General features: G+C 37.7%; 1 protein-coding gene across 6 annotated transcripts in view; it reads right to left on the bottom strand.

The window, feature by feature from the left end:
- The window catches only part of BRD1 (bromodomain containing 1), a 109,936-nt gene that overhangs the window by 84,068 nt on the left and 4,953 nt on the right, over nt 1–20,915 (bottom strand). For 5 of the 6 annotated variants that reach the window (XM_074942393.1, XM_074942394.1, XM_074942396.1 and 2 more), the window contains exon 2: nt 19,178–20,558. In XM_074942393.1, coding sequence (XP_074798494.1) covers nt 19,178–20,544 — 1,367 coding nt within the window. In that variant the 5' untranslated portion in view covers nt 20,545–20,558. Of the gene's footprint in view, nt 1–19,177; nt 20,559–20,915 lie in introns of those variants that run through there. The other variant, XM_074942398.1, reaches the window with a different exon arrangement.

Here is a 20,915-nt window from a genome sequence, read left to right as displayed (position 1 = left end):
GGAACAAATGCAGCCCTATACACCTATGCAGCCCTATACACCCTTGGACTGCAGCAGAAGGTTGGGTAGAGCACATGTGTGGGTCAAACAGACACTGCTAATAGAAAAATCTCCAATCAGGGGCTTGAGAGGGTCATATGTACCCAAAGTGGAGCACACATAGTGACCCTACTCAAAGAAGTAGTTTCACCCACTGCCAGTGGTAACCAGTTTAGCAAGTGAGTTAATTTCTCAGTGTCAGACCTCTCTCCAAGTCTAGACCACTTTTGACGCGCTGAAGATTATTAATTTATCTGTAACCACTGTTTTCTGAAGATAATCAAAATAGATCCCCAACTTTTTAGGCCTACTATTGCATGCAAATGAGATGGGAACGCACAAAATTCTAAAGCTATTCATGCAAACAAGTGCTGTTTTATTTCAGTCCTTGCAACGGAACGCAAAAGCTTTATAAGGCTCTAACCACAGTTCCCTTCTGAGTGGGAGGTAAAATAATAAAGGGTTACAGAAACCTCATCTCTGTGGGAAGGAGTGTAAGAGTGAATGGAAACATGTTAACTTTCTCTTCGGTAAGATATTATAACAAATGTACATCCATCGAGAGTAAAACACTCTAAGGATGTTTTAATAAAACAAAATATTGCAACAAGCAGTAGCAACTGCAGAAAAGGTGTTTGTTTGATTTTGTACATGACTATCAAAAATTACTTTTTTTAGTAGAGGTATAAGATACCGGCATATATTTTGTTTTTTTGTTAATATAAAGAATGAGACAGTTCTTTTAAAAAAAAAATAAAAAAAAAATAAGAAAGGAAATTCCAAAACTAAAAGCTAAAGTTACAAAAGCTTGGGCCTAGAAAGAGGTCCTGTATCTCTGACAGACAAGCCAGATTATCTGGAAGCTAAGGGTAAAATTTTCAAAAGTGCTAAAGCAATTTAGGGTCCTAAGTCCCAGTGACATTTAATGACTAATTATACGTAACTTAGATGCGCTTGAAAATGTTACTTTAAATAAAAGCAATACTGTTAAGCATGCATGTAGAAATCCGGCTGCTTTGCAAATCTCCTGGATAGAGGGGGAAGTGTGGCCTAGGGGGACAGGAAAGGACGGACGACCCTGAGGGAAAATCAGAGGCTGGCTGCCTTATCAGACTTTTCTGATATGGAATAGGCTTTAAGACCATACTAAGCTGATAAGCAACACAGTAAAAGATACAGTCAAATAACTGCTTTGACATGGTTCTCATGGAGACAGAAAAACCTATTCAACCGAGTCAAAAATCTGGGTCAAAACTACACCAACTTGAAGACACCCAAGTAACCACAGCTTGAGATTCTTGTGTGATCAGATGTGGTGAGACTAAACCACAAAATCCTTATCAGGTTTAAGAATTGTATTTGTTAATCCAACAGGGGACTACTGGATTCTTGGAGCATTTGTGTCCCCCAATCTTAGACAGGACATTTGCTATCAAAGGTAACAGAAAGCACTATACACTAGCTTCCCTTCACAGTGAGTAAAAAGGAGTAATTTGCCAGCGCAGGATCTTCTCAATGGCTTATGCAAACAAATCATAGGCCATTCAGATGTTTCAATCATTTATTTCCATCATGTTCCTGCTCAGAACAGATATGGAACATGAACCCTCAGTTCTTGTTTCCATTACCAGCAAAGCACAGCCTGTCTTTGACAGCAAGGACAGGGGAAAAAAAAAAAAAAAAAAAAGAGAGAAAGAGAGAGAACCTGATTAGCTATGTGGCCATTTGGAATGCCTTGTGGAACTCTTCTCAATCCTAAACTCTCAGGACTTCCACCATGGGAATTGTGATCCAAATCTTCTATACTTGTTCACAGAAAACACAGTGGACCAACTGTCCATTGTGAATCAGGCCCTCCTTTTAGGATAGCAGGTTTATGAAAGTCTTGTGTGCATTCAGGAATAGCTGCATCCACAAAATATTTATGTACAACAGTTCGTGAGGAGACTAAGGACAGAATTTCCAGAAGTGCCGGATACTTGCAACAGTTATAATACACCTCTACCCCAATATAATGTGGTCCTCGGGAGCCAAAAGATCTTACCGCGTTATAGGTGAAACCGCATTATTAGTTACTAATAGTCACTTCCTGCCGCCTGACTGACCCCTCAGAACCCCGACCCCACCTGCTTTGTCCCCTGACTACCCCCTCCAGACACCTCCCCACCCCTAACCACCCCCCCAAGACCCAACCCCTATCTAAGCCTCCTTGCTCCTTGTCCCCTGACTGCCCCCTCCAGAGACCCCCCCCATCCCTAATCACCCCCAGGACCCCACCCTACCCCACCCCATTCCCCCTGTCCCGACTGCCCTGCCCCCTATCCACTCCCCTGCCCCGTGACAGGCCCCCCAGGACTCCCACGCCTTATCTAATGCCCCCTGCTCCCTGACCGCCTCGCCCCCAGAACCTCCAAACCATCCAACCCCCCCAGCTCCCTTTCCCCGGACTGTCCCCCGAGACCCTCTACCCCTTATCCAACCCCTCGGCCCCAGCCCAGCACCCTTAACACGCTGCTCAGAGCAGCGTGTCAGAGCCAGACACGCTGATGCGCTGATCCGCGAGAACGCGTAGCCCCACCCTCCAGAGCGCTGCTTTACCACGTTATATGCAAATTCGTGTTCTAGTAGGTTGTGTTATATCGGGGTAGAGGTGTAGCTAGTGGGAGCTGCAGATACACATTATCCTAGGCAGAATAATCTTGATCATGTTCAAGGTAATAAGTTGAGATGTGTGTGTACTACAGTTGTCTTTGTGGGAACAAACCAAGACTTATCTTCAACTGTAGTGGCTCCAAAACCCCAATGGTAGTATAATGTCTGGAACCCTTCCAAGATATTGTCCTTGACCTGCATATCAGAATATAGTTGCAAGACAAATTTAGTTTTATCCTGTGGATGCCACTAGTGCATAAGTGTGACAAATTACAGCCACATGATAAACTGCATACAGACCACGATTCAAGAAAGCACTTAACCATGTGCAGCCCTATTCAGCAAAGCAGTTATATACATGTGTATGCCCCACTGATTTCAGTGGACATAAACACAAACACATACTTAAGTGCTATTCCTAGACAGGGAAATTTCTGCCACTGATCCATCTCGGTTAGGACTACTGCTAACATTTCAAACCTCTTGCAGCTTCTAAACTGCCATTTTTAATAAATAATCTTCTTAAATAAGTTTCAGGGATTCACTCCCCCCACAAATATTTTTATACACAGATATTATAATTCTAGTAATAATCTAAAGCTCTTTCAGAAGCAAACAGTGTATACACCATCGGAAAGCTGGGAGTTTGCTATACCAGTAAACCCTCCTGGTGTAAATGCAGCTTATACCAGCAAAAGAGTGCTTTAATTGGTATAGCCTTGCATCAGTTCCCAGCTATATCAGCAAAAGCACTTTTTCGCCAGTATAACTGTGTACACACTAGGACTTTTACTGATATAAAAATTAGGGCTGTCAAGTGATTAAAAAAATTAATCACACTGTTAAACATCCAAAAATATTTCTATTCTATTGTTTAACAGTGTGATTAATCATGATTATTTTTTTAATCACAGTTACTTTTTTTGAGTTAATCGTGAGTTAACTACGATTAATCGACAATCCTAATAAAAATGTTGTTGGGGGGGGGGGGGGAGAGACACCATAGCTGTAACCAACATTACTATACTAGGACAGTTTCAAGTGTAGACCAGGCCTCACAGAAATGTTGGGGTAGGAGATTAATGGGAAGAGTGCTCATGCAGGCATTAAAAGTGCAGGATAAATGTAAATTTTTGCTCTGATCTGGAAGAATCGCTGCAGGAAAGGCAGGTCAGTCTCCACGTTTGTGCAATTGCTGACCTCTCTTCTGAGACTGCTGACAAGGGTGCCAAATTTGTTAACGTTACTATGGGGCATCCCATCCCTGAGGAACTGAATGTGTATATTATAGATTAAAAACAAACTTCAAAATGCAGTATTCCTAAAGCCTTTCTGTATTGTTTACTTCTTAGAGAGTTGTAAAAGGAAAGTAGCTCTGTTCCATTAGCCCTCCATGGATAATTGGTCCTGTCTAATAGGACCAGACTTTGAGCTTTCAAGTTTTTGTTCTAGACAGAAACCAATAGCACAAATGCACGTGCTACCATCCTCACGCTGGCTATTTTCTAAAGCTATTTTGTCTGACTGCTACCTTTTAATTTCTTGAGTTTCCCCTGGCAGGCCCCCTGCTTGTTTCCCCTTTCCTGGGCTCCACTCCAAAACCACAAAGATGTTTAAACACTTTCACAACTGTTATACTTGTTTCACAGCCTTCCAGTTCTGCTTGCAGCCGAAGTATTGTGATGTTACTATAACTGTGGAACTGGGATATACTGAAGTCCTTACTCATAATTTTTCAGTTGGGGATTTACCTAATGGTTGTCAAATGGGAGCTGCAGATATATTGCATCTGCATGACAGAGCCCAAACCGGGAAGTTAAGCTATAAGTGAATTTTGGCTTGAAAACAATTGCATCCAGAAAAGGATTCTGACTGATTATTTTAAAGTCTTTGAAAGACTGTGGCCTAGGTAGATGTAGCAAAAGGACAGGTTTTTTTCCTAACATGGATAATTTCTTTATTCAAATATGTTTTCATGGAATGCTTGGCCTCCCAACAGCAATCTCACAGAACACCTCCCCCATTATTACGTCGGCCAGTTCCTCTCTCAGTTTCAATTATATACCACCACTATGGCAGCTACAGTAATTAGTTACATGAAAACATAACATATTTTTAGTTGCCCTTTAGATGTGATGTAGCAGCTTGAAATAAGAAAAGCCAGCACTATAAGACCAGCCAGTTCTCTTCTACTGCAGCAACTGCTCCACAGTTTGAGAACCAGTAACCTAAAAGAACCAGATAAATATTAAAATATGTAGGGCCCAAACCTGTGACATACTGTGCACCCAAAACTTCTATTTGGCTTCAATGGCACTTGCCCATTTTGGCAATTTGCATAATTAAATCCACAGTGAATAAACACTAGCTTATGAAGTTCTCAAGCAGAAACAAAACAAACAGAAAATATTTGCATAACAGTGCATATGACACAAATAAGCAAGAAAGAGAAAGATCTGTTACAGCCTCCACTTCCTCAGAAAGACTGGTCCATCTTCATAACTTTTTATATACCAAAAGAAAAAAAAAATCCACACAAGCATTTTATAAAAGGAGGCTGATGCATCAGATCCATTATTCAAGCGATTACAGTAGTTTCTCTGTTGCTCAGCAAAATTGTTTTATTTATTTTAACAGAATCAAATATAACCTGTTACGAGTCTTCTGCAGTCTCCCGGGGTGGGAGGGAAATCTTTAAAACTTCTGATAAGTGTTACTGAATATAACCAGAGACTGTTTCTTGTAGGGACACCAGAAGTAAAGAGGGTGTCTAAATAATGGGAGTTTTGGGTATAAAAACAAACTCTCTCTCTTAAGTGATGACTGGAAGAAATATATGGAAATCAAAATTCACATTAGGCAGTGGTAAAGGAAATATGCTACCTGTGCAAATTAATGTGGATCTTTTTAACATAATGCCACACAATTCACTTTAATTGGTAGCTTACTGACGGTATCTAATTAAGAGACTAATACCAAATAGCAAGAGTATGGCAGTTCAGGATTAAGGACTCAGTTATTAGAACTATGCAAGAAAGTTTCTGTAGCACTTGCCTACATTACACATTTACTAGGCTTTCAAAATGCAGACCACCTAAAACGAGATTCTTCCCACAAAAATGCAAACGTGTATTTTTCCAGTATAATTATATTAACTGAACTCATGTGGTGGTCACTTCCTATTCTTGTATATAGATATCATAAAGGATCAAATGCCCAGACAACCAGTTATATGACTGAAAAGGACACTTAACAACCGGAAATCTAATCAGTTTTGAAATATGAACTATAACTAAAATTTCAGGTACTATTCCTATCCCTGAGTTTCCTTCATTCCTGCCAATTTTTATGACCTTACAGTCTTGTTTGTTATTCCCTCCCTTGCTGTTATGTTAAGAGATCCACAAAAAACAAGCAAAACTAAATGCTTCCTAATTGAAATATAGTCACTAACTAAAACAATACATTGCTGACTTTCTACTGACTCATCACTAATGCTAGTGTACACACACACACAAGGAGTCAAATTTGCGTCCATTCTATTCCAACTTCCTTATTTCCCAAACAATAAAAATTTCTATATAGAGAGGAAGAAATTTTATTTTAATATGCTTCTTACATAATGGAAAGAAAGGATATGAAAGTATGACATTTTCAATAATTTTCACTATTAAAGGTTAAGAATATAACTATAGGAAGTTAAATTAAATCAGGGGGAAGTTTAATTACATTTGAATTTCTGATTATCTAGTGTTTGAGATCAATTACTTTAGTATTTTAAAAGGAAATAAGGTGATCTTCACAAAGAATCCCAGGAGATTCTTGGTGCTTTTAAAACTACACTTAACAGAATACACAGCAACTCACAGAAAGAACTAAGGCTCTGATCCGACAATGAAACATGCACATAACTTTATACACTTCCATTAGCCCCAATGAAGTTAATTGAAGTAAAGCTTGCTGGAAAATGGAATTTCTGCCCCACAGAAAATTGTGTCCCAATTCAAGATGAATTGTAAGCACCTCAACAGTTTTTTTGCAGGACAAATTCTGAAAAATTCTGTTTTGTGAGAACCAAAACAATTTTTCTGGTGGCCAGCTACTCACCTGGAAGGCTCTGGTCAATTTCACTTTCTCCTTACAGGCAGAAAGTTAAATTGACAAGAACCCTCAAAGTAGACTCAGCCGGACGCTGAGTTCTTCCCACTCCCCAGCTGCCTAAGATTTGGGAAGCACAGCCTCCCCATCTCCCATCAGCCTAGCTGAAGCTGCTCCTCAGCTGCCTGCCTGGATGGCTCTTGTCAATTTCACTTTTGCTCTGACCACAGCCTTCTAATCAGGCAAGGGTGCCATCATTTATATTTTCCAGCAAAACTGAAATTTTTCCACAGATTTCCCACAGATTGAAGAAAATTCCTGACCAGGAGATATTCAAAATATAAAAAGAAAAGGAGTACTTGTGGCACCTTAGAGACTAACAAATTTATTAGAGCATAAGCTTTCATGAGCTACAGCTCACTTCATCGAATACAGACTAACATGGCTGCTACTCTGAAACCTGTCAAAATATAAAGTTAAATATATGCATCACTTTTTGCAGGATTTGGGTCTAAAGATCACAGTTTTCCTTGAAAAAAAATGGGGGCCTCATCCAGCACCAACTGAAGTCCCATTGACTTCAATGGGCATTGGTTCAGGCCCTTGAGGATTCATAGTTTTTTTAAGACCAGAAGGGACCATTAGATAATCCTGTTGGATCTCATATATAACAAGCCATAACATATCATGATTAAATCATATTTTACAGAAAGGCACCAGTCTTCATATGAAGACTTTATGAGATGGAGAATCCACCCATTCTGATGGTAGTTTGTTCCAATGGTTAATCATCCTCACTGTTAAAAATTATGCTCTATTTCTACTTTGAGTTTGTCTTGCTTTAATTTGTAGCCATTGGTTCTTGTTACAACTTTCTCCACAAGATTAGAGAGCCCTTTAGTACCTGTTTTTTTCTTCCCATTAAGGTTCTTCATGAAGCTCACACATCCTTCCCTAGGCTCTCATTATGATAAAAAGCAATAAAACAAAGTTTTTATTTTACATTTTATATTAGTACTTAAATGACAATTACTTCACTTTGCTTTTAGTAAAGTCAATATAAAGTCCTTTACCTTCACTTCTCACTCACACTATGGAATGTAAAACCAGGTCTCCATTTTCTAGAGTTCTTGCAAGAACTCTACCTGTCCAGTCACCCATTTGAGTAATTATTTTTTTTTTGGATGGGGCAAGTAAAATATAAACATTTATTAATGTAACAGGTGAGCAGGGGGTTTTGTTTTTGTTTTGGGGGGGGGGGGTTCGGTGCCTTGGCTGGTTAGTTTCATGAGTTTTACAAGGTTAATATAACTACTCCTGTATAGTGATATAGGATGTGATCTTCAAAGGAGTCAGGCATACAAATCCTTTTGAAATCCAATGGTATTTGGGAACCAAATTCCTTTAGGTTCCTTTGACAAACCCAAGCAGGAATTGTTTTGTTTCTAGTATCTTTAAATACTGCCTTGCAGGGTAGCTGTTTAAAAAAAATTGCACTGAAAATATTTAACAGGTATTTACTCTTTAAAGATCTAATAAATTTTAAGAGTTTTTCTTCCGTGTCCATCACCACAGCACTTACCTCAAAGGACTACACATGGCAATGAGGAATGAAATACTGATCAAAAATTATACGCTTAAAAATAAAAAGCAGAAATATAACATCATATATGTTAATTCTTCCTACCTTCCCATTTTCTATTTCCTAAGCCTTCATGTGGCTTATCTTAATTATAATTCATGGAGTCATACAATATTTAGAACTTGCAAACTTAGTGTATGAATTTATTTCCTACTGATTTAGATTATGCAACTTTCCTTTTAACCGATTCTATAGAAAATTTGAAGTCCTACTTCTATACCTCAAGGGTATTTTTTTTGTTTGTTTTCCCTTGAAGAATTGCGTGCCTCTTTTCCCTCTAGAAGAGTACTGAACCGTGGTCTTTCCCTGCTTTTTGCAGTTCTGTAACCTTCTTGTGAAATAAATAAAATGAGCAGTAAACAGTATTTTTGGCAATGTATGTTGAAATCAAATTTCTTCTATAATTAAAGAGGAAGAACCAACCACTTCTCATTGCCTTTTTATCTGTCAGCAGGAAAAATTTTAGTTAATATATGCAACTGGTAGATAAGTGAATCTCAAAATATTTCAGATTTTTTGCCTTTAAAAAACTAAAGTTTGTTTTAGTTACCATGTTGGTTCAGGGCAAGAACTTTGGACTTATCTATGTTAACTGAAAACAAGGAACATCAGTCACACCCATGTATGCAATTATCAGGGACTGAATCTCTTTGGAAGATGCACTAGAGATTGCCTGCAAAAATACAAACATTTGTCTCCACTTAGGTTATAGAAATACCAACTATTCTCCAGTTAGCCTCCATTTCAAATTGGCTTGCACTGTACATATGAAACAAACAGAAAGTAACTCAGGAAAAGAAAAAGGTAGGACATACCTATGGCATGTCTCTATGCACAATTTATAATTAACCGATGAAGTCAGACTTTTTACCCAATTGATTAGATTTTTATACAGAAGGTTAAGATAAACCAATTAATAATTTGGGACACGTGAGTTACGTGTAAGGAGGTTTTCAGTAACAACATAGCACGTAAGTACCCCGCAACAACTTTATCAGAAACCTTTTTTACAAATAGCAGAAAAGCTGTTATGGGAAAAACAGGGAGTGGGAGGGTTGCTTGTTAAAATACAATAGTGTTTATTAAACCTAATTTAAAATCCATCTACACACCCAGGTTGGTCAGTTTGGAAAGAGACGTGTGATAGTTTGGACAAACTTTGGCAAAGAAGCTTCAATGAGAAGTGTGACTGTCACAATTCAGTAGCTCTTTTCCTGGTTCAAGTAAAATGATTTCTTCAATTTTTATTCAGTGAAGGGGACAGTGACTTCAACAAATAGTCTTACATATCCACCAGAGAGGTTATCAACTTAATGAAACTTACAGGACAATCAGTCTTCCCTAGTGACCAATTTCCTACTTCCTTCAGGGCCTCTAAATTTCTTTCAGTAATTTGATCATCCAATTAATTATTTTTCATCCAGACATGACAAGTGTTTTACAGCTATTTGGTAGTTATGGCATTTTGTGAGGCTGCTGTTTTTTCCTCCCCATGTTAATTATGTGGATGTATTTTGTCATTGTCAGGAGGTGCAGATAGTGTGAAATACACACCTCTTACTCTTTTATAAATTCAAACAAAACAATATTGTACATTAGCCACTTATCCTCTGATTCAGATTTATACAGTTATCAACTAAAACACTCAAATATTTATCTTCAGATTTTTTGTGGTACCATCACCAGGAGTGATAATAAAAATAAAAATAAACATTTTGATGTTGCCACTTTCCTGATATCTCCACTGCATAATATTATCACTATTATGCCAAAAGAAAACCTCAAGGTTTGAATAAACTATTCTACATGTTGAGTATGCCTGTAAGAGGCATCGTTTTGAGGGGACCCTTTTAAAATGTAGCCTCTTTAACCAATTATATACTTCAGCAAGTTCATATTCCAAGCATCTTTCGTTAAAATATTTTCTAATCCATGCTCTATGACATCCCAAGTCACAAGCGTGGTCAAAGTTTTTTTTTAACCAAATCCATATACTCAGTCAAGCATTTCATTATTTGGATATAAATACTTGTTCAGGAATGGTGGTCCCCATTATTTATTCAAGAGAAATGGAGTGGCAGGCATATTGTGCACTGAAGCATATGGTGGCAGAATTTGAATTTCTACTATGTGTTGAAATAAGCCATCATCACCAAAACAAAGATAAATGTGGAAGAAAAAAAAATCTATGTTATATAGAGAAAGTTTATCCTCCAAGATATCAGGTATAATTATTTAAGAGTCTTAGGAGCTTTACTGTTCCTTCTCCATTGGTTACATCCTGCAGACCAATTTTTCATAAAAATAATTACATTAAATATCTTTTAAAGGTAATAGCATAAGATAGAAGTGGGCTACCTCTTGAACACAATTTGACACACACAAAAAGCTAGATCATTCCTGTCTATTACACTGTTATTTGAAAGTATTGTTCATATTCTCTTCAGCTTCCAGTCACCAAAACAACCTTACATTTCAGATTATTTTCTCAGCTTCCAAGGCTACACACGTACTCTCCAGTATCTGGAGTGGAGCTGGACAAAATGGTTTTTTTTTTTGTTCGTGGGCAATTAAAAAAAATGGTTTTGGGTCAAACAAAATGTTTCATTTCGGCAACATCAAAGATTATGTTTAGATTGACCATTTTTAAACACTTGTGGGTTTATAATAAAATTAAAGACAATTTTCAAACAAAAAGTCATTGCAAACCAAAAAAAAAAGTTTTCTTTCAAAAATGTCTAAATGAAAAATTTGATTTTGTTTGGTTTTTTTATTTTTTATTTCTTTAACTGAAACAATCATGTCTGGTGAAACTGACAAAAACTTTTACCCAGTTCTAATCTGGAACTGAAGATGAAAGAAAAAGTTAAGTCTTTTAATTTATCTGCCTCACTCAAGGGTGAAGGACAATTCTTGAATGAATGTTATGGTAACCTAGTGGGTTACATGTCACAGTGCATCTCCAAAGTACTGAAGAATTTTAAATCTTTCTACAGTATTTTTGATCTCATCATTATGTAAAAATATTCCTGAGCCACACTCCTTACAGTTGGTATCAAACTTCAGTTAGTTCTCACACAAGATTTTCCCTCCCCCAAACAATATAAATTGTGCTATCTGCCTCATTTTACATAGTGATCAAACTTGACATGCTTCTTTTGGCTCAAACATACAAATCAAGTCTGTATCATGTCTATATGTATAAAAACAAAAAACCAACACTAAACGAATGTTATTTAGGTTGCAAAGTCAAGAACTAGAAAATTAGGAAATGCTAAATTTAGTTTGCACAGGCAGCCATAATTCAGCCCCTTGTCCATCTATCATGTGCGCTGAATGAGGCAGGGGTCATGCCAGGAAAATAAAAGTATGAGAAAATGAAATTAAACACTGTATCAATGCATACACAAGGGGAAGAATGAAGGTTGCACCAACAACTGTAAATCTGCCATTTCCTAACTTTTGAGTGCTTTACATTGCAATCTTTGTGTGTAATTTCCTAGAATTATTGTTTTAAAGGAAAAGGGTAAAAACAAATTCCATTATGTACAACTGTAACAGCTTAGATATCATGTAGAGTTTGAACCATGAACCTTGACACTACAACACAGACTGCTATCACGTGAGCTACAGAGCCAACATTAGCTGCCAGCGGAAGGCTGTTATTCCACAGGGAGGATGGACCACTCCGGCAATGTGCTATATCTGGGGGGTTGATGAGAGGAGCCCAGCCCCCCACCTCCTTCCCCGCCACAACACCCTCTTGTCCCAGATGGTGTCAACTGGGGCCACATGCTGAGTCCCAGCGGGGCAACATCCCCATTACCCCCCTATTTCAAGTGTTCCCACTATAGCGTGTGCAGCAACATTGTCAGCGCTGCCTCAGATCATATTTAGTTATTTTAGTACACTGCCAAAGTTTTGCTGAGGAACACAAGCAACAGAAGGTAAGTGATAATTTTCAGTTTCTATCTCAGCCAAAGCTTTCATGGAAGAAAGACAAGGCACTTCTGTAGCCTAAGGGATATCCCCCTGTTCAATGTCAAAAGCAACAATGCAGGTGTGAGAACTTCTCAAAGAAGATGTCAATCTTTTATAATCAAAAGTTTTAGGTAATCTAGATCTAGGGGATGCTCCCTTATAATAAACAGAGGCAAAACTTAATGCAACATTAAAGTTACAACATTTAAAAAAAACAAAACAAAAGGAAATAACAGAGTCCTGTTGTAAGTAATTAACTAATATATATTTTCAGTGTGGGAGAAGTAGCCGACTTAATGAATAATTGAACACATACAGCATGAGCAGTCTGGGTGACAATGTTAGAGAAGACTGAAGGGGGGAAAGTTCCTATCCATTACCACTTACATCAACAGGAGTAGAAGTGGGCTCATTTTGCCGGAGAGTTTTCTCAAGGAGTAGTTTAATAGGGCAGTAATGTTAATTTGCACTGGGAGAGATTATTTTTCCTAAGCAGGAAAGAGAACGGGTAACATTTTTGAAAAATGCCAAAAGGACATGGGAGCCTATGGGCTTATCTACATGGGACAGCTGCACTGGTATAACTTGAATCTGCTTTTAAACCAACCTAGTTAAACTGCTGCAAAAACCTGTATGAAAATCTGACCTTAACTCCCTTAAACGATTCTGAACGCTTTACCTGGGATTTTTTTCTTAGACAAGCTTAATGTACAGAAAACTGGAATACAAAATAATTGCACAGATATCCTGAAATGACAGGGACTGCAAATTTACACCTACCATTTTCATTAGTGTTATGGCAGGGGCTTTTGGGGATAATTTTACTGTGGGTGTATGTCAATATCACACATACATATTGTTTAGATATAGCTTCTCTCACTGAGGCACTCCAGATTAAGGAGATGGTGCAGTTCTCATTCATACCTAAATGAATGTCATATGGAAGCAGGGGCTCATTAAGTTTTGCTAAAGTTTCAGAGATGCTCGCTGAACATGTTCAGAAGATGTTTTTCCACTCACTTTACTTTTAATGTTTTTTTCATCTAAGGTTGATTAAGAAACACTCAAACGAAGGTCTAGCTACATGCCAAATAGACAGTTTCTTTATTCAGCCAATTCTGAGGTTTTACTCAGCAGGAGATTTAAAAAATATATACATTAAATGGCCTGATTTTCAGAGGTGCTGGGCACATATAGCTCCCCCATCAACTTTTACGTCACTGTTCAACAGCTCTAAATATCAAGCCAATTAATTATTTTTTAAAATTTGAGTTTATGCTTTCCTTCTTTTATAACTTAAATGGCTTAAATTTTCCTCACTCTGTAGAAAGGGCATGGCAAGTTTCATCCCCAAGAGAGATATAGCTTAAAAATAGTATTAGAAAAGGGGTTAGCTTCCATGAAGACTGCAAGTAGCATTAACCATAGCATTTACTATCATTTTGTGGAATTGTACTTAAAAACTGCCCACATATTAATTCTCATAGTATTTATCCTTCAGGAAAAGGAGATTAGACCATGAAGTTTTTGGGCTACAGTAAAATCAATTTTCTCTTCAGTAAACGCAAAATCAAACAAATCAAAAACAAACTTTTTTGTTTGATTCACAGATTAGTTTAGGAAAATATACACCTTTCAACTTTGGACTCTGAGGCAATTTTCAAAGCCAAAACAATTTATTTTAAAGAACTTGCCTTTAAACCATTTTTTAAAACTGTTATTTTTTAACTACACTTTTAAACCCTGGCCCACTGCCAAAAATATAATTTCTGGTCTGAGAAACCAGTGAACATTACATGTCCAACTGCTTCAGAGCAAGGCTGGAAACAAATGCTGGAATATCTGTGGAATCTGGGAATGGAAGCAGTTTTCCCAACAATGTAGAGAACTTATTTCTATCCCCGATTTTTCATAAGATATCAAATATTAAAATTGGGTCATTCTGACCATAATGCCCCCGCTCCTTACCCTCCCTCTCCTCTACACATACGTGATGGCCTCATTTTAGTGAGAATTAATTAAAAAAAAAAAAAAAAGAAGAAGAAGAAGAACTGAAAAAAAGGTAGAACTGGTTCAACACTGTTTGAACATTTAAATTCTGAACTGCTATTTAATTCAACCTGTTTAATTCCTGTTCCCCTTGTTATTTGTGAACATTCAAGCAAACAGAATTGCTTGCAAACATTTTTGGAGCTAGACTTAATGTATGAATACCTATTTTTCATCTGAACAAGAGTATTTGTTACTTGCTATTACCCTGTTTTAAAATATTAATTATCTCATCAAGAAGCAGAAATAATTTCATTTAATCAATCACAAACCATGAATAATGAACGGAGTACAATCTAACTGAAGTCTGCTACCAACCCAGAGAGACTGAAAGCTGTTCGTCGAAGCTATTCAGCGTACATATTAACAGAAGTCAGAACAGAAGGGGGCTACATTCTCAACAACCATTATTTGTAAAGAATAATTTGACCAGTTCTAACCATACATTATATGTATATTATACATCAAATGGTATAATTTATTTGTAGTATTAGGTAGAGCTCAAAGGCCCAATCCGGATCAGGGCCCTGTTGTAGTAAACATTATGAACACAAACATATGGTCCCTGCCACAAGTATCTTACAAAGCATTCGTCTCGCTTAATCCTAAAAAGAGAATACTGGTGCTATAACAATGCTGGAAATGAAATCAGTATGAAGAGAAAGGCACATCAGAAAAAAATCTCTTTCCCTAAATTATGTGCCATATTTTTTTCCTGTCCCCTACTATATGTTGTGTTTTTGAGTATCAACTAGGTAAAGTCCCAATTGTTCAGCAAAACTGAAGTCAGTATGCCTCTCTGACAAACCTTCTGTCCCAAGTCTCTGACATCATAATCAGTATGTCTCCACATTTAAGAGGTATTAAAACTCAATTAACGTAAGTGAGTGGAATCCGAAAAAAATAAGTTTCAGTGCTCTCTTCATTTAAATTAAGCTGTTCTAAGTCCTCCTAAATTTGAAAATAGATAAATGAAGCCAAGTTACAGTCTTGCAACTTTGCTCTCCTCCCCCCACGCAAAGGAAATCTCTCACAGTGTTAGCTTTTTGGAAATTATCAGTCTCTCATTAACTCACACAAGTTCTAAATTAGACTGCCAGTACACCAGCAGTCCTTGTTTAAAGTATTGGTAACACACACACATAATTTTAACAGGTGAAAATAGCTTTGATACTAGTTTTGGTCCATTTTAGTTTGTATTTACACTTCTGCATATAACAAACTCCTGCAGGCACTAAAACCAGTACACTATATAATTTTCAGTGTGTTTACATATATTTTATACATATATACAAAAAACTGTACAAGATAAAGGTTTAAGTTCCTGCAGGAACTTACAATATAACAAAGTTTAAAATGAAAAAGAGCAAGATTAGGATCACAGAAATTTTATCCCACCCATGTTTTTGTTTTTTTTAAATAATGGAAACATTTTTAAAAGAACTATTCAGTTTTAGTTTTAACTATACAATTGTACTTCAAGATATAGCAAAAAATTTAAAGTACATCAAAAGAAGGAAGCCTGCCAAATAATCAGTGGGGCCTTGGGAAGATCCAGATGTTAAAGGAGCACTCCAGGAAGACAAGGCTACTGCAGAAAAGCTAAATGAATTCTTTGCATCTATCTTCCCTGTAAAGGACGTGAGGTAGATACCTTAGCCATTATTTTTAGGTGACAAATCTGAGAAACTGTCCCAGATTGAGATGTCAATAGAGGAAAAATTCATAAATTAAATAATAAGTTGTCACCAGAACCAGAGGATATTCACCCAAGAGTTCTGAAGGAACTTGAATATGAAATTGCAGAACTGCTTCCTGTGGTATGTAACATAGCACTTAAATCAACATTGGTACTAGATAACTGGTAGATAACTAATGTGACACCGATTTTTAAAACAGGCTCCAGAGACACTCCTGGCTATTACAGGCCAACAGGCCTAACTTCAATACCAGGCAACTGACTGAAACTGTAACAAAGAACAGAATTGTCAGACACAGATGAACACGATACATTGTGGAGAATCAACAGATTTCGTAAAGGGAAATCATGCTTCACAAATTATAATTCTTTCAGGGTGTCAACAAACATGGATAAGGATTATCCAGTCGATATAGTGTACTTGGACTTTCAGAAAGCTTTTGACTAGGTCCCTCCCCAAAGGCTCTTAAGAAAACTAAGCAGGCATGGTATAAGACAGAAGGGCCTCTCATGGATCAGAACTGGTTTCAAGATAGAAAACAAAGGGTAAGAATAAATGGCCAGCTTTCAGACTAGCAAGAGGAAAAGAGTGGAGTTACCCCAAGAATCTGTACTGGGACCAGTGCCATTCAACATATTCATAAATGATTTGGAAAGCAGACTGTGAAGAGATACAAAGGAATCTCACAAAACTGAGTGACTGGGAAAGAAAGTTGAAGGTGAAGATAAATGTAGATAAATGCAAAGTACTGCATGTTGGAAAACAATCCCAACTATACATACAAAATGATGGGGTCTACGTTAGCTGTTGCCACTCAAGAGAGATCTTGGGAGTCACTCTGTAAAGTTCTCTGAAAACATTCCCGCAATGTGCAGTGGCAGTCAAAAAAGCTAACTATGTTAGGAACGATTTGGAAAGGGATAGATAGTAAACCAGAAAATATAATGCCACTATATAAATCCATGGTACACCCATACCAGGAATATTGTATACAGCTCTGGTCACCCTAAATCAAAAAAAAAATATATATATATAAGAACTGAAAAAAATACAGAGAAGGGCAACAAAGACTGTTAGGGGTGTGGAACAGCTTCCATACGAGGAGAGATTAAAAAGACTGGGACGGTTCAATTTAGAAAAAGAGAAGACTGAGGAGAGGTATGCTAGAGGTCTATAAAATCATGAAAGGCATTGAAAAAGTGAATAAGGCAGTGTTATTTATTCCTTCACATAACACAAGAATCAGGGGTCACCCAATGAAAGTTAACTGAAGACCAAAACTATTATTGGGTTCAAAAAATAATTCGATAAATTCATGGAGGATAGGTCCATCCGTGCTCTGGGTGTCCTAAAATCTCACTGTTAGAAGCCAGATCACTTGATAAATTTCCCTGTTCTGTTCCCTCCCTCTGAAGCATCTGGCACCAGCCACTGTTGAAAGACTGGTTACTGAGCTAGATGGACCAATGGTTTGATCCAGTATGGCTATTTTTATGTTCTCGTGTACATGTATTAGTGTCAATGTGTTGACGGCACAGAGCTTTTGGTCCCATGCCTAATAATTCATTTCAGATGCATTATTAAACTGTAGCGCAGTGCTTTAATGACTTCCTGGTTAATTTCAAGAAGAAATCTGCACAGCATCAAACTGTAATTCTTGCCAGCCTTGAAGAATATAGCTGCACTGTGCAACATCAAACAGAAGGTGTAGAAACAGCCACGCGAGAATCTAACCCAGTGGTGGGCAACCTGCGGGCCGCATCAGGGTAATCTGATTGCAGGCCGTGAGACATTTTGCTGACGTTGACAGTCTGCAGGCATGGCCCCCCACAGCTCAGTGGCCGCAGTTCGCCATTCCTGGCCAATGGGAGCTGGGGGAAGCAGCAGGCCTGCAGACAGTCAATGTCCGCAAAATGTCATGCCACTCGCAATCAGGTTACCCTTGCGAGCCGCAGGCTGCCCACCACTGATCTACCCCTTTAGCCAAAGAATTGCCTCAGAGTGCTTCTTATACTACTTGGGAAACATTCTACAGTATACTAAAATTGAGTGAGCACAGGATGTCCAACTCAACAGAAGCCACTAGTATTGGTGGTCTAAGATGAAATTTTGAGGGAAACTCTCAACTTGAAAGTTTATTCAACTTACTAATTTCAAAAAATTACAATTTCTGATAAAGTATTCTTTAATCAGCATGTAAAGAGTATTTTGATTAATTCCTGTATTAAAATGTTTTATGTTGCTTTTTTTCCCCCCATTCCCTGCTAATATTAAGGGTCTTTGCAGCATGGAACAGCAGTTGGACCACAAAACATGCTTATAGTCACCCTCCTCCTCTGCACTGTCCTCTTTTCACTACGGGCTTAGGGAAGAACATAACTGCAAGCTCTGTTCAAAGTACAGCAGAGAATGATATGGTGATAAATGCACAGGACAGTAAGAACAACTGACTATCAAAAAACCAATGAAGTTGACTGGATACAAATGCTGTCATGTGCAAAAGTGATTTTCATGTTGATCTCCCTTTAAAAAGCCCCGCTGAGAATGGAAAGTCAGGTACATTCCGGAAAGCAAGTAAATCTCGGCTTAACCTTAAAGATGTGTTTAAGAGCTTTCCTGAAATGAGGTGCAGTTAAGCATGTGATATTTTTACTATTCTGAATTGGGGCCTAAGTGAGTAAACTATAAGGACATACACAGAATTTACAGAGTGGAAGAAAAATGATTGCTGGCTCTAACAATGAAAGTAGGATGGGGGGAGGACTATCCTCCAATATCTATGTGAAAATATTTGTGTGCGCTTTTTAACTACAAGTGGCAAAAGTAATACAACATGCACAATTTACATGTTAGGGACACCTATTTATTTTCCATTTTTTTCCTTTGTTGTATAAGTACCTTATGCAGTTTTTCAAACTTTCATTAATTCTTTATCTATAGAACCTATGACAAATGTATATGCAAAAGTACATACAGAAATTTGTGTCTACATTTTGCTGTATGATTGTTTGCTTACCTCTGAGGGGGAATATAAGGAGCAGATACTGTTGGCATAGCTGTACAGAGTTCAACCACTGATTTCTTGGCCTTTTTTGCCTTTTTTCTGACTTTTGATGTAGACCTTGCAGTTCTGACTGATCCCTCTTTTCTACACACACCATTTTTCACATCAGCTTCTCCATAAATATTTAGAGGTCGCCGTATACAACCTGGTGGAGTATGTACATCACAGTAGGCAGTCTTTTTTACAGAGAATGTTGTTCCACTGCCAGTTAATTCTTTCACAGGTTCCATTTTCATATACAAACCAGCCTTTTGAGCACATGTCACATGGAATGCTGTGTAACAGTTTGCTTTGTGGCACTGGATGCAGGCACCAACGCCTTTCTGTTTACAGAGGTAGCATGTTAACTTCCATCTGGCTGGGGGAATGTTTCTGACACCATCAATTGGCTCAATAAAAACCGTATTGGCAAATCCAACTTCTGGAATCCACAAAGCACACACAACATGTCCCCAGCGGTCATCATCAGTCTTTTTAAAGGCACCTCCCTTATTTGGGCACAGCACACAGTCTACAGGCCGGGAATGGGACTGCAGACAGCGTCTGCAGAGCCACTGACCCTCAGGTATATATGGCACCCCATAGCACTCCTGATGCACTGCTAAATTACACATATCACAAAATAGGATTACATTGCTGTTCTGACATTCACCATCCATGCATATACAACATACTGCATCTTCGTCAATTAAAGACTGATGGTCACCCTGTTTTTGGTTCTCACAATAAGACTCTTTTTCAAACCTGTCCATAAGGAATTCAAACATATTCTGTGACACAACTGATACTCCATCACTTTTTCGCTTTTCATTTATTATTTCTAACCATGCATAATCTTCTTCATCCATGTCATACTCCACTTCGTTGTCAAGTTCTTCTGCTGACTTTTCAATGAATTTATAATAAATTGGAGGTCTCCGAGGGGCAGAAGGTGGACTGTACTCAACAACACGTACTTTTGGTTCTGGAAGAGGACTTGTTGTAGCAGGTGTACCATGTGCACTTGGAAGAGCTTCATTTTTCTTTTTCACTTTGTTATTTTTATGCCGCTTAGCTCTCAGACAAACTGGTGGTCTCTCACTATTTTCTTTATTGCTGTTGCATTCACTCATTTCTTGTGCTGTGAGATCATCTTCTAATATAATCTCTAATGGATCAAAAATACTAATCCTGTGCAGGCGACCTTCAATTTCTATTTCAACCATCCTTTGAGCTTGAGCATATGTCAAAGTTTCTCGTGTAGGTGAGCGTTTAATACTGCACGGGGAAGAAGAATGCCTTGCTGCAGATACTCGATGGCATCTTCCTTTTCTCCTCATTTGGTAATGTTTACCTAAAATTATAATCAGAGTTATTATGTTGCATTTTAAATATTTATCTCTCTTGCTAAAGTATAAAAATTAATACAGTAAAATAAAAACAAAAAACAGAAGCTAGTTTAAGCTTTGTACTACCCATGGACATGCAAGTCTTAAATTTATGCAATGTTTGTACTTGAAACAAACTTAAATCTGGCTACCCCTAACTTCCGAAGACACACCAGTGAGTAGCACATTTAGCATTACTCCAAATCCAAATGTGTTGATAGATTACTGGAATTAATTACACTCATTTCCTACATTAAAAAAGTCCCGTAGAGACAAATTAATAAGAGTATAATGAATTTACAGAACCTATAGTTCTGTAAAGC

This window comes from Natator depressus, chromosome 1 (genome assembly GCF_965152275.1).
Source record: "Natator depressus isolate rNatDep1 chromosome 1, rNatDep2.hap1, whole genome shotgun sequence".
NCBI classification, from domain to species: domain Eukaryota; kingdom Metazoa; phylum Chordata; order Testudines; family Cheloniidae; genus Natator; species Natator depressus.
Note: the sequence above shows the minus strand (reverse complement) of the source record. Positions and strands in the feature narration are given on the sequence as shown.